The sequence below is a fragment of the Dasypus novemcinctus genome, chromosome 4 (assembly GCF_030445035.2).
Source record: "Dasypus novemcinctus isolate mDasNov1 chromosome 4, mDasNov1.1.hap2, whole genome shotgun sequence".
NCBI classification, from domain to species: domain Eukaryota; kingdom Metazoa; phylum Chordata; class Mammalia; order Cingulata; family Dasypodidae; genus Dasypus; species Dasypus novemcinctus.
In genome coordinates, this window is record NC_080676.1 from 168,654,894 (window position 1) to 168,669,764 (window position 14,871).

At 46.4% G+C, this 14,871-nt stretch overlaps 1 protein-coding gene across 1 annotated transcript in view; it reads left to right on the forward strand.

Annotated features, from left to right (window-relative positions):
* PRMT2 (protein arginine methyltransferase 2) overlaps positions 1-14,871 on the forward strand; it is a 78,731-nt gene that overhangs the window by 43,750 nt on the left and 20,110 nt on the right. The window contains 1 exon segment of the mRNA XM_058296393.2: positions 14,358-14,519. Within this exon segment, the coding sequence (XP_058152376.1) occupies positions 14,358-14,519 (162 nt within the window).

Below are 14,871 nucleotides of genomic sequence, written 5' to 3' on the forward strand. Positions count from 1 at the left end.
AAACTTGCACCAGAGTCCTGCAGTGAGAGCATGTGCTGGCTGTGCACCAAGCTGGGGACGGGGTGGAGGAAGGGCCAGCAGTGGTGCTGGGAGGTTTTCTTTTAAGGTGCATTTTTCTTGATGTGGCGTTCACCGAGTTACTGGAAGCCTTTGTTGCAGTGACTGTGAAAACTGTTTTCAGAGCTCTGAGAAATATGGTTCTGCTAGTTTTCAAAGATTCTGTGAGGGGATGGAACCTTGGAGCCTCTCACTCACCATCTTGGTGAACATGAACCTTGCAATCGATTTTTTTTTTTTTTTTTTTTTTGAGGCATTCGGGCTAGGGATTGAACCCGGGACTAGTATGTGGAAAGCTGGTGCTCAACCACTGAGCCACATTGGCTTTCTTGAGTTGGTATTTTCACTTGTTTTACTTGTTGTTTGTTTCTCTTTTTTCAGGAGGCACTGGGAACCGAACCTGGGACCTCCCATGTAGTAGGTGGGCGCTCAACTGCTTGAGCCACATCCACTCCTTGCAATTGATTTTTTTTTTTAAAGATTTATTTATTCCCACTCTCCCCCACTACCTCATTGTCTTGATCTCTCTGTCCATTCGCTCTGTGTACTTCTTTGTCTGCTTGTCTTCTCTTTAGGCGGCACTGGTAACTGATCCTGGGACCTTCCAGAATGGGGGAGAGGTGCTTAATTTCTTGCGCCCCCTCAGCTCCCCAGTCTGCTGTGTCTCTTTTTGTCAGTTTGTGTCTCATTTTGTTGCGTCATCTTTCTGCTCCAGCTCTCTGCTCAGGCCAGCTTGCTGCGCGGGGTGGCACTCCTGCATGGGCTGGCACTCCTGCACGGGCCAGCACTCTGCTTGGGCCAGCTCACTGTGCAGGCCAGCACTCCGTGGGGGCCAGCTTGCCTTCACCAGGAGGCCCCAGGTGTTGAACCCTGGACCGCCCAGATGGTAGATGTCACTTGAGTTACATCCACTTCCCTGCAATTGATTTTTGTATTTTGTAGCCTTGTTATACTAGTTTATTAGCTTTAATAGTTTTTAGTGGGTTCTTTAGGATTTTCTGTATACACAATTATGTTGTCGGCTGATGAGTATAACTTACTTCTTTATTTCCAGTCTGGAAATCTGCATTTTATTTCTTTTCCTTTCCTAATTACCCTGACTAGAAGAACCTGTGTTTTAGTCATCCAAAGTGGTGCTGATGCAAAGTACCAAAAATCTGTTGGCTTTTATAAAGGGTATTTACTTGGGGTGGAAGCTTACAGTTACCAGGCTCTAAAGAGTCCACGTCCAAGTTACGTCCTCACCAAACTCTGTTGCCACGTGTTGAAGCAAGATGGCGGGCGACGTCTGCAAGGGCTCAGCCTGCCTCTTCCCTCTCAAGGCTCTGTGGGCCCAGCGTCTTCTCATCCCAGCTGTGGGCTGGCATAGGGCTCGTCTGTCTTCCCAGGGCCTCTTCTGTATCTGTAGAACTGTCTCTCTTACTCTGTGTATCTATTTCCTGTGTCTCCTTGATTGAGTGAACATTTAGATAGCCAACAAAGGGGGGGGGGGGACTCAAACTGAGTTGCCCTAATGAAGTGGTTGAATCAAAGTCCTGATCTTAACATAATTTAATCAGAGGCATCTCAGCTGAAGCTGATGAGGTTTGGGGGTGTTGGCAGTGTTCTGGTGTTGGGTATACAGGTATTTCCAATATAATCGTAGTTGAAAAAGGCTACAGGAACTTTCTAAGGTACTTTTCATATATGTCATATTTCAAAATGTAAAATGTTAAAAGAGAAAAAATACTGTGCATGTACATGGTTATAACTTTCAGCTCCTTAAGTTAAGGTAGATAATGAAAAGTATGAAAAGTCCTTGCTCTACCAGGCTCTGACTCCAAAGATAGCTACCGTTCATCGAGGTTTATGCTTATAAGCTACATCTTTTATTTTTTAAAAATTTGTACAAAAGGAATAGCTCACACACACTGATTTTCACTTTGGTCTTTTCTTGTAGATGTATTATTTTGATGTTTCTTCCATATCAGCACCTATGCTTTGTAATATCTGCACAGTGTTATGCTTGATTTTATAAGAACCATACCGATGAACAGCGATTAACGTCTTTTATTATGACACAGAATGTTGAAGTGAAAATCATCTGTACATAAATCTTGTTAAATTTTGGTTAGAATTTTCATAGGGTAAATTAGAGGGTGTATGCATATATATATATATATATTTTTTTTTCTTTTTCTTTTGATAGGTAGTGTGAATTTGCCCTCCAGAAAGATTCACCAATTATAGTCTTATCAATTATGTATGAGATTGCTTATTTCCCTACCATAAATAATCAGTGTAAAAAAAGATCTCCAATCTTAATTAAAGGTGAACATGGTACTTACCATTTTTATTTCCATCTTTAAGTGAGCTTTGATTATCTTTTATATATTTTTTCACCTTTTGTACATTTTAAAATATTCTTCTATTTTCCCATATTTCTTTTTTTCCCCCAACCCACCCTATTATTTTTTAATTATGTTTTTTATGACAGAAGTTGCAAACTTATAAAACAATCATGCAAAAGTGCAGAATTCCCAAACAACACCCTTCCATCAACACACCACACTGTGGTGGAACATTTGCTACAGATAAGATAATATCATCTGGTTGTTACCACGTCCATAGTGTACATTTGGCTCACATTTTCCATACTGCTTCATTATTGACACAGTACATCTTTTGCATAGATGCAAGAATATTATATTATTACTATCACCGTAGTCCATAGGTCACTTTAGCTGTATTTTTCCCATGCTCCTCCACATTCCCAACACCCTGCAACAGTGATGTACATCGGCTCTAGCTCACAAAGGACACTCTTGCATCTGTACCATCAACCACAATTCTCATCCACCTCTTGGTTTACTGTGCTATTCAGTTCCTAGATTATTCTCTAGCATTCTGTCAATTGGCATTTACATACCTAGACTACCATTTTCAGTCACATCCCCATATATAAACTAGCTGTTACTCACTGTGTTACCATTCATTCCATACATTTCTACACTTTTACAGTAAAGCTAATTAAAGCTTCTACATATGTTAAACGTCAGTAGTCCATCTCAGTCCTCATCTCCTTTAAAAATCCACCACCTACCACCAGGGTGTACAGATATTTTCCTACAATTTCTTCTAGAAGTTATGGTTCTTCTTTTTGTTTTTAGGCTTTTTTATCCATTTTGAGTTAATTTTTGGATAAGGTGTGAGATAGGGGTCCTCTTTCCTTCTTTGGCTGTGGATATCCAGTTCTTTAAGCACCATTTGTTGAATGGACTGTTCTATGCGAGCTCTGTGTGTTTGACAGGCTGGTCAGAAATCACTTGACCATACATGTGAGGGTCTGTGTCTGAACCATAAATTTGGCTCCATTGGTCTATATGTTTGTCTTTATGCCAGTATCAGACTTTTTACCACTATAGCTGGGTAATATGCTCTAAAGTCTGGAGAAGAGGGTTTGCTTTTCCTTTTTATAATGTGTCTGGCTATTCAGGCCCCCTACCCTTCCAAATAAATTTGATGATCATGTTTTCAATTTTTTTTTTAATGCTGGTGGAATTTTTATCGGGAATGCATTGTATCTGTATATCAGTTTAGGTAGAATTGCCATCTTAATGATATTTAGTCTTCCAATCTGTGAGCATGGAATGTTCTTCCAGTTATTTAGGCCTTTTTTGATTTCTTTTAACATTGAGTTGCAGTTTTCTGAATACAAGTGCTTTACATCATTGGTTAAGTTTATTTGTATTTGAGTCATATTTTATTTTCTATTATATTTTATTTTCACCACTCTTTTAACAGTTTTAGTTACTTTTATTGATATAATCTTCATTTCTAGACACTCATCCAGGCCTCTCTGTCCTGTCTTTTCAGGCTCTGGCACACTCTTTAAAATTTCCTGAAAATCTGCTCTCTTGCTTAGAAATTCTGTTTCTGTTTTTCTGTAAGTATTCTAAACTCACCTTCATTTTTGAAAGACAGTCTTGCCAGATATAAGATTCTTGGCTGGAATTCTCCTCTTGCAGAATCTTCTTGCCTCCATGGTTTCTGGTGAGAAATCAGCGCTTAATCTTACTGGATATTCCTTATATGTTATGCATGGCTTTTCTCTTGCTGCTCTTAGAATTCTCTCTTTGTCTTTGTCATTTGACATTCTGATGAGTATGTGTCCTGGCGTTGGTCTATTTGGATTTTTTCGGATGGGAGTACATTGTGCTTCTTGGACATGGATATCTGTGTCCTTCAGTATGGTTGGGAAATTTTCTACCATTATTATTTCAGATATTCCTTCTGCCCCTTTTCCCTTCTCTTCTCCTTCTGGGACACCCATGACATATATGTTTGTATGCCTTTTGCTGTAATTTAGTTCCCTGAGACATGTTCAAGTTTTCTAATTCTTTTCTTCATTTGTTCTTTTCTGTGTTCACTATCAGAGGCCATTTCTTCAAGCTCACCAGTCCTTTCTTCTGCCTTCTCAGATCTGCTATTACATGTCTGCAGTGTTTTTTAAATTTTATTTATTGCACCTTTCATTCCCATAAGATCTGCTATTTTTCTATGTATGCTTTCAAATTCTTCTTTATGCTCATCCAGTGTCTTCTTAATATCCTTACTCTCTTTAGCCATCCATCTCATTGAATTTATTAAAGAGATTTGTTTGAACATCTGTGATTAGTTGTCTCAACCCTTTTGTGTCATCTGGAAGCTTATCTTATTCTTTTAACTGGGCCATAGCTTCCTGTTTCTTGGTGGGGTTGTAATTTTCTGTTGGTATCTTGGCATCTGGATTACTAGAGTATTTATTCTGCATGCAGTTTTTCTCTTTAGTTTAGGGCTTCCTGCCCTTTCTCCCTTGCTGGTCGTGCAGTGGGAGCCAAGGATGTAGTTGGAGCTATAAGCTGTGGAGGCTCAAGCTGCCCTCATTGCGCCAGGTTCCAGTGAGCTTCTTGCAACTTTGTCCTTTGCCAGGGGTAGGGACAGTCACAGCTGTGTGGAGTAATCCAAGTCGTGCAGTCCTAGACTGTAGTTGCTGGGAGAGATTGATGAAGAAGTTTCATACCCCTTTCTTCCCTGCCTGGAGTGGGGATGGAGCTGCAGGTGTGGGCAGCAATCTATGCAGAGCAGGTCCATGATGACCGCAGTTGCCCTGGTAGACTTCTGATTATTCAGTCTGTGCCAGCCAAAGGTACCTGCAGTTGCCTGTATCTGCTGGTGCAGGCCTCCTCAGCCTCCTCCCTGCCAGAGGCAGGGCTGAAGCCTAGCTGGGGCTGCAGGACAATCTTTTGAAAGAAACCAGTTCCTACCATCACTGTGATTTTTGGTCCTGGCTTCCCCTCAGGCTGTGGGCGGACTCTCAATAGTGGCCACCAGCCTCTTTCGGACTTGGACTGACTCACAGGGTTTCCAGGGTTATATCTTAGCTAGCCGATTCTACTAACCAGTAGCTGAAATCGGCAGCCATCTGTCTGCTCCTTCCCTGTTTTTGAGAAATGGAGCTTCCAATTCCAGCAACAGAATAGCTCCTCGGGTGGCTCGTGCCACCAGAGTTGGATAATAGCTGGCCTCTGTGGCTTGGCTGGTAATTTCCTGGATAGGCTGGCGCAGGTCCCCACAGCTTCCTCCCTGCTGGAGGTGGCACTGGGGCCTAGGCTAGAGCTGCAGTCTGACCTGGATGGAAAGAAGCTGGTCCCCCCCAGTACTGTGATTTTCAGTCCACCCCGCTTCCCCCCGTGCCAGGTGTGGAGTTAAGGTGGCGGTTCCCAGCCTCTTTCTGACTTGGACAGGCTCAAACTTGAGCTGTTCTCAGGATTATGCGTTAGCCTGTGAATTTACTCCTCAGTAGCTGAAGTTGGTGCCCAACTGTCTCTTCCTCCCCCATTTTTTAGAAGTAGAGCTTTCAATTCCAGCCGTGGAACAGCTCCCGAGGCGGCTTGTGCCTCCAGTGGAGGATGGGCACCAGCCTCTGGGGCGTGGAGCCTCTACTTACTAGTCTTCTCTGCAGATGGGCAGTCTCCTCCTTCCATTTCTTCACATATGTTGCAGGCTGCTCTCTTGTCTCCTGGAGCCCCCAAACAGGTGCTTCAGCAGCTCCAGAGAGCTCTGGGTGTTTACGAACTGCCTGTAGCAGGAGCTGACTCTAGCAGCTCCTTACTCCACCACTATCTTGCTGGTTGTCCTTTGCCCATCCTTCTTTTGATTTCCATTGTCCTATATTGCCCGAAACCGGCAGGGGCGAGTCCAGGGGCCTGTGAGAAGAAGCAGGGGTAGGGGCAGGAGTCGAGAGAAGAATGGAGGCAAGACAGGGTTCTGATCAAGCCTCGTTTATTGGGGGTAGGACATGGGAATTTATACTGAGGGAAGGGAGCGTGTCCATAGGTGGTAGGCTGGTTTTGCGGGTGGCAGACGTTCAAGGAGGGGATTGGCTGAAAGTTCGTGCCGGGTCTGCAGAGTTTTGGGCCTTGCGCATGCGTGCTTGCTGTGGTCACCAGAGTTGTGGCGGGAAGGGGAGAACAAAGAAACAAGAAGGAAGAAGAAGAAGGAAAGGGAGGGCAGGGCTGAGGTAGTTGTGAAATCCGCGCATGTTGTTGGAGGTTGTAAATAGATTTTGCAGCGGGTGGCTCCCCACACTATATGTAAATCAAGTACTTTAGCTTTTGTTTATGTGTGTTCACATACCACGTGCCACTCTTTTTTCCCCATATTGAACTTTTCCTTCTTTCTATAGTCAGATTTTTCCTTTTTTGTGTGTGACTTCTGGGTTTTATGTCCTACCTTGAAAAGTCTTCTCCTTTCTCAGATTATAAATATCCATCTTTAGTAGTTTGGTATTGTTTATGAATTCCAAAAATAGATATTGGATTATATTTGTAAACTGGTCTGTTTGTCTGGGCATATTAGAATGTACTTCAGAGATTTCACTTTTATTTGATTAAATTATGATTAAAGCTTTGCTTGAACCACATCAGTAGGACATTGAGTCCGGGGACTCAGAAAACTACACGGCAGAGGACTTAGTTGGCGTTTTGGATTCTAGAGCCCTCGGAAGTAAACACAGAGGAGAAGAACTCAGAAACAGAGATGGCTCCATAGAGATGGCTCCATAGACATGGCAGAGGCCCTGGGGGGAGAGAGAGCTTACTGGTCTACAGGTGACCTTGTGGAGAGACCAGCGCAGCTGAGCCCAGAGAGGGTTGAGCCCTGGGAGAGAGAAAAGACTCATCCCAGCCTACAGCTGAGATAGGAAGAAGCTGGGACCATGGAGCCCTAAGGGGAAGAGGAAGGCTGAGCCCTGGCAGACGCTGGCAGCCGTCTTGCTGCAACATGTGGCAACAGAGGTTGGTGAGGGAAGTAACTTATGCTTTATGTCTTGGTAACTGTAAGCTTCTACCCCAAATAAATGCTCTTTATAAAAACCAACCGATTTCTGGTATTTTGCATCAACACCCCTTTGGCTGACTAATACACCATGCTTTGTTTCAGAGCTTGAAAGATGTCATTTTGAAGATCAAATATTTAAATCAATCTGGAATTTTCTTGTAAAAAGGAAAATTTCACCTTAATCTCTCCACCAATATCCAGCTGTCCCCAAATAATTTATTGAATAATCCTCTTTTTCCTACTAATTATACACTAAATGCCACATTTGTCGTAGTTAAGTTTCCAGGGTCCTTTTCTGGAATCTCTGTTCAGCCTGTTTCTCCTTCAGTTCAATTATCGTAAGATAATTAAGGATATGCTCCTGTCCCGTCGGTGTGAGCCCCTTTGTAAACAGACCCTTGAGGTACCCAGACTAAACGAGCTGGGCCTTGACTCAGCAGGGCAGACGTCCTCAGAAGTAAAGGAAATTGGACGTAGAAGGAGAAGCCACATGAGTAGCCAGAAGCTGGAGGTCACTGGCCTGCGGCAGAGGAGGAGGAGACCCCTCCATGTGCCTTGCCACGTCGCAGAAAGGAAGGACAGGGGCCGCGGGCAGCCAGCCTCGGGATGCCCCAGTCTTCAGATTTATTTTATTGATTTATTTATTTCTCCCCAGCCCCTCATTGTTGTGCTCGCTGTCTGTTCGGTGTGTGCTCATTAGTTGTGTGCTCGGGAACCACACCTGGGGCCTCACATGTGGGAGGCAAGTGCCCAATCGCTTGCACCATCTCCACTCCCTACTCTGGTATCTCTCGTTTTTCTTCCTTGTTCCTCTGCGGTGTCAGCTCGCCGCGTCAGCCTGTCGTGTCAGCTCGCTGTCTTGCTCATCTTCTTTAGGAGGCACCGGGAACCAAACCTGGGACCTCTTGTGGCAGGTGGGAGCTCAACTGCTTGAGTTACATCCGCTTTCCGATGCCTTGATTTTTTACTTTTTCTTGTCTCAGAGCCATGAATCAGTAGAGTCCCAATGTTTGGTATTTGTTTCAGCATCCAGAAAACAAAAATAATTATTGTAAGATCTGGGAGAGTCAGGCCTCCAGCAATTTCCATATTTTCCAGAATTTTTTTTTTGCTAGCCTTGGGTATTTATTATGTTTTTAAACTAATCATAGTATCATTTTGTTGTGCTCCCTTCCACTACATCAAGTTGGTTGGCATTTCATTTGGTATTGCGCGTAATGTATACATTAAAATTTCGGACTTTGTTTTATGTCCCTCAGAGTTTTAAGGGTTCTTATCATATAGATTGTGTACATTTCTTGCTAAACTTATTGTTAAATATTTTGTTTATTATTACCATTGTAAATGGTTGGGCAAATTGTTCTCTGTATATCAGTTAAATTAAGTTGATCGATAGTGTTGTTCAAGCCTTCTCTAGCCTTACTAATTTTTGGTCTATTTCTGTCAGTTATTGAGGGGAGGCTGCCAAAATCTCTACTATAATTGTGTATTTGTGTGTTTCTCTTTGCACTTCTACCAGTTTTTGCTTTGTATATTTTGAAACTCTGATATTAGGTGCGAACATATTCAGAGTTATATCCTTTTGATGATCTCTCTATCATTTTGAAATGACCATCTTTATCCCTGGGAATTCTCTTTGCACTGAAATGTGCTTCGTCTGGAATTAATGTAGCTACTTCAGCTTTCTTTTGACTGGTATTAACATGGTATGCCTTTTTTCAACTTCTTGCTTTTACCTAGTTGTGGCTTAATAAAAGTAGGTTTTGGGAAGTGGCTATGGCTCAGTCAGTTGGGGAGGCCCTGGGTTCGCATCCCGGAGTCTCCTCCTGAAGGCAGGCTCGCCCGCACGCTGTGGAAAGCCGCTGGCTCGGGTGCCATGGGGTGCCGTCCCACCCACAAGCACCGCCTCAGCAAGGTGACGCAACAGAAAGGGAGACAAGCGGAAACACAGAAGAGCGCGCAGTGAACGGACACAGAGCAGTCAGCACGCAAAAAGCTGCAAGGGGGGGGATAAAAAAAAGTCGGTTTCTTGTAGGCAGGATAATTGTGTCTTGCTTTGTATCCTTTGTTGGTTATGAACTATAACTCTGTTCTGCTTGCTTGGTGTTTGCTGGAAGACTGGAGTCTACATTTTAACTTGTTCTGCCTCCTAACTTGTGTTCCATTACTGTCAGACATTTTTAGACTCATAAGCATGTATGTTGTTCTGTTTTCTTTAGATAGTTTCCTTTTAAAGAAGTTGAAGTAACAAGACAAAGTCCGTTTCCTCAGGAGTCACCTCTCTGGTTCTTCACCACTTCACGTGGATTCAAATCTCCATCTGGTGTCTTTCTTTTCCTTTTCTTTATTTTTTTCTGTAAAGGATTTCCTTTAACATTTCTTGTAGTGCCCAACTTGCTCGTGATGAATTCTTTCCATTTCAGTTTGCTTAAAAAAGTATTTCATCTTTGTTTTTGAAAAATGTTTTTGCTGGTTATAGAATTCTAGCTTGACAGTTTTTCCCCATTTCATTACTTTAGAGATACTGCTCCGTGGTCTTCTGGCTTGCATGACTTAGGACCAGAAATGTGCTGCCCTTAATTTCTCTGTGTCTCTGTGTTAATCTGTCTCTTTTTTCAGGCATTTTTAAGGATTTCTTTTCATTGCATGTTTGAGCTTTTTTTTTTTTTTGATGTACTTTGGTGTTTTGTTTTGTTTTTTGTCATGTTTCTTATGCTTGGGATTTGTTAACTTTCTTTTGTAGTTTTAATCAGATTTGGAAAAATTTCAGCCCTTATTTTATCAAACATTTCTCTGCTTTTCTTTCCTTTGTGGATTCCAGTTATACATGTATCAGGCACTTGAAGTTCCCCTTGCCCCACAGCTCACTAATGCTCTAATTTTTTTATTTTTCTCTCTTTCATTTTGGATAGCATGTTTTCAAGTCCACTGATCTTTTATCGTACAATGTCTAATCTGTTGTTAATCCCATAGAGACATCATTATCATCTCCAGAAGTTTGATTTAGACTTATATTTCTAGTTATTTCATGTTCAGTGACAATGTAACTAGGAAGATATTCCTGGATTACTTTATTTTCCTCTGCATTTTGGCCTTCAGGTGCTATGGGGAAGTATGAGCACCAGCTGATCTCCTCTGTCCCTTAAAAGGGGCATCCCTGCACGGGCCTGAGGAATCTTTTTTTCATCCTTGAAAAACAGTGACTTGACAAAGATACTAAGTTCTGTGTGTTTGGTTACGATCGTTTTCTGGAAGGTGCACCCTTCCTTTCTGGAGAGCTGGCTTTTCCTTCTCTGAATAAACTTTTTGTGCCATTTGCTGGCCTCTCCACCTCGGGAACGTCAGCTGCTCGTCCCCCCAGCCACGTCTTTCCAGGATTGCTTTCCTCCTCCTCATTCCCAGCAGATGTGGTTCCTGCCCAGCTTTCTGCGCGGCCCGAGGGCGCCTCCATCACCGTCATGCTCATCTCAGCTGCCCTGGACCCTCAGGCTTGCCTCACTGGGCCGTGCAGGCCTGGAGCCCTCAGGAGCCTCAGCTGGCCGGCAAGTCCAGACCTGGGCAGGTGCAGGAGGACCCAGGCCATGAGTCTGAGCCTCCAGGCCTGCGCAGGAGCGGGCACCGAGCTTCCCTCCAGGTCTGCAGCAGAAGTGACCGGCGAGGTGTCTGGCCAGAGCTAGCCAGGCGCAGGACCGGGGCCTCTGCCGGCAGCTCTGGGGAGGAGGGGTTCGGTCCTCCTCTTGGCCCCAAACTCACTCTGTACATTTTATCCTCTCTTTCAGCTCCTACTTTTTTCCCTTTATGCCTGTTAAACATTATACTGTATTTCAAGTACTCAAGGCTCTGTCCAGATCAGAGTGGCCTGCCCTGGCTCTGTTCCCACCTGCTGGTTTGTCCTGCCCTCAGAGCCGATACCCCTGCCTGCTGCGCTTCCGCAGCTGGAGTGCTGGGGAGTGGGGACTGGGCCAGGGGTGCTGGGGGGGGGGGCAGGAGTGGTGCCAGAGAGCAGGGCTGGGGGGGGGGGGAAGGGCAGGGGTGCTGTGTGCTCTGCTGGGGGGAAGGTGGGGGGTGCCAAGCACTGCGCTGGGAGGGGAAGGGGGGGAAGGGCGGGGGTGCTGTGCGCTGTGCTGGCGGGAAGGCGGGGTGCCGAGCACTGCGCTGGGAGGGGAAGGGTGGGGGTACCGTGCACTGCGCTGGGGGGAAGGGTGGGGGTGCTGTGAGCTGCACTGCGCTGGGGGGAAGGGGGGGTACCGTGTGCTGCGATGCGCTGGGGGGGGGGTGGAAGGGCGGGGGTGGCGAGCGCGGCGCTGGGGGAAGGGCGGGGGTGCCGAGCGCGGCGCTGGGGGAAGGGCGGGGGTGCCATGCGCGGCGCTGGGGGGGTGGAAGGGCGGGGGTGCCGTGCGTGGCGCTGGGGGGGTGGAAGGGCGGGGGTGCCGTGCGTGGCGCTGGGGGGGTGGAAGGGCGGGGGGTGCCGAGTGCTGCGGGGAAGGGTGGGGGTACCGTGTGCTGCGATGCGCTGGGGGGGTGGAAGGGCGGGGGTGCCGTGCGCTGCGCTCGGAGAAGGGCGGGGGTGCCATGTGCGGCGCTGGGGTGGGGGGGAAGGGCGGGGGGTGCCGAGTGCTGCGGGGAAGGGTGGGGGTACCGTGTGCTGCGATGCGCTGGGGGGGTGGAAGGGCGGGGGTGCCGTGCGCTGCGCTCGGAGAAGGGCGGGGGTGCCATGCGCGGCGCTGGGGGGGTGGAAGGGCGGGGGGTGCCGTGCGCGGCGCTGGGGTGGGGTGGAAGGGCGGGGGTGCCGTGCGTGGCGCTGGGGGGGTGGAAGGGCGGGGGGTGCCGAGTGCTGCGGGGAAGGGTGGGGGTACCGTGTGCTGCGATGCGCTGGGGGGGTGGAAGGGCGGGGGTACCGTGCGCTTCGGCGGCAGCTCTGACCTCCCCTGGGCCTTGGCGGGAGGCTGGTGTCCTCCCGGGGAGGGGCAGCGCTGGCCCAGCGCGCTCGTCCTCCCGTCCTAGATGCCCCCTCCCTGGGGCGCGGCTGGGGCCTCGCGCATCCCCGCAGCATGGGGTACCCCCTGCTTAGCCTACCCCCGACCTGTACTAGTCTATCAGCCCCGCGAGCAAACGGGAAGTTCCCGTGTGAGAAGGGGCCTCCCGCCCGGGTGTGCGGACTCTGGGGGTGGGCTCGGCCATGAGGGGGACACGGTGGGGACGTGGCCAGGAGGGTGTCGCCCGCCCCCCCCCGTCCACGCCTGCCCCAGGCTCGGGCGGCACAGGGAGACGCTGCGGGGAGTCCCGAAGCTTCTGCCTCACTCCTTGCTGGCCACTTTCCCTAATGTCTCTTGATGTGTTTTTGTTTTTATTTCTATTTTTTGCTGATGTATTTTTCCATTTTTTTTTTTTTTTAATACAAAGCAAACTACTCCTTGACTTAAATTCCCCGAAGACAGCTTCCTCGCTTTCCCATGGAGTCATCCTCCTTGCGCCTCTGGCAGCCCTGTTCCATACCCTTTAATCTCACTAAAATCTATAATAGTTTTTAAAAATATAATAAACTTTATTTCAACTTCAAAAAATAAAATAGCAGAAAAAAGACAGCTTAACACATTATGGTAACATTACTTTAGAAAATTCTGTCCAGGTACATTTATCTTATTTAATTCTAAAAATAAACTCATTTGTTTCTCCAACATTCAGAAAGACACGCAAATGAGCACAGATTTGCTAAATGACATGACCAGGATCTCCTTGTTAATGAAGGGAAAAAAATGCTTGATCATATTCATCTCCTAAAACTAAATCCCGTACTCTTTTTTTCTTTTTACATTTAGCATTAATACCTTACCTTCTTAGCATTTGCTACAAAAATATTACATTATTGCTGTTAACTATAGGCTATAAGTTACATTAGTTGTATTTTTCCATGTATTACCATATTCTTAACACCATATAATAGAGGAATATTCTTGTATTTTTATTATTAACCATAACCCTCATCCCCCACCTAAATCACTATGGTATATAGTACCTAGAGTATCCTCTAGCTGTCTTTCAATAAACATTAATCTCCCTACACTACCCCTTTCAGCCACAGTCACGTTTATAAGCATCATAATGTGCTGCCATCAACTCCATCCATTCCCACGTATTTACAGTCAACCTTATTAAACACTCTATCCAGCATCAGCTACCCCTTCTCAACCGGTGCTCTGTCTCCTACTAACCTGTACACTATTGTTTAACTCCCTAAGTGTTCTCATACTCAGTTCATAGCAGTGTGACTGCGCAATATTCGTCCTTTTGTGTCTGGCCTGTTTCACTCAACATAATATCCTCAAGTTTCCTCCATGTTGTCATGTGTTTCCCCGGTTCATTTCTTCTTACAGCTGAACAATGTTCCATCGTGTGTGTTCACCACATCTTGTATATCCATTCACTGGACACTTCGGTTGTTTCCGTCTTTTAGCTCTTGGGAATGATGCTGCTATGAACATGGGTGTGCAAATGTCTGTTTGCGTCCCTGACTCCAGTTCTTCTGAATATATTCATAGTAGCAGGACTGCTGGATCACACAGCAGTTCTGTTTTCAGCTTCCTGAGGAGCCGTAATCTGTCCTCTGCAGAGGCGTCATCCTTCTGCATTCCCTCCTGCAGTGAAGGGGTGTTCCCCCTTCTCCACAGCCTCTCCAGCACTTGTAGTTTCCTATCTTTGTAATGGCTGTTCTATAAGGTGTAAAATGACATTTAATTTTAGTTTTGATGTGCATTTCTGTAATAGCTAGTGATGTTGAGCATCTTTCAATGTGCCTTTTGGCTATTTGTATCTCCTCTTTGGAAAACTCTCTGTTCAAGTCTTTTGCCCATTTTTAAATTGGGTAGCTTTTCTTGTTAAGTTGTGGGACCTCTTTCATTCTAGACAAATGGCAATAATTCTAAATGTCTCATTTTCTCTAGAAACTTCACTTGGAAATGTCGGCAGACCAGCCGCGCACAACTAAATATTGCAGCGTTATCCTGCAGAATAAAGAATCCCTGAAAGATAAAGTGATCTTGGACGTTGGCTGCGGCACTGGGATTATCAGCCTCTTCTGTGCACATCACGCAGAGCCAAAAGCAGTGAGTAGGAGCGGGGGGGGGGGGGGGGGGGGCCAGGGGCCAGAGCGCTGCCTCGGAAGGTTCTGAGCTTGGTGCTTCCCTGTTGGGACCCTTGGAGTTGTGCATCCGTGCAGCAGACTGGCTGGTGGCCACGATGGGATGTTCTCTGTGAGACGTTTATTTCAGCTAAATGCAGGGCACAGGCGCCAGCTCTGGGTGGGAGTTGCCCTGCTGTGCGTCAGCACGTCCAGGCCCCAGAGTGCTGACCGCCTCCACACTCCATGGAGCACGCTGGCCCCCGACCTCTTTCCTGGCGTGGCTGGATGGGGTGCCACCCCCAGGCAGGAAGCTCCCAGCAGGCCCTAGCCTCATG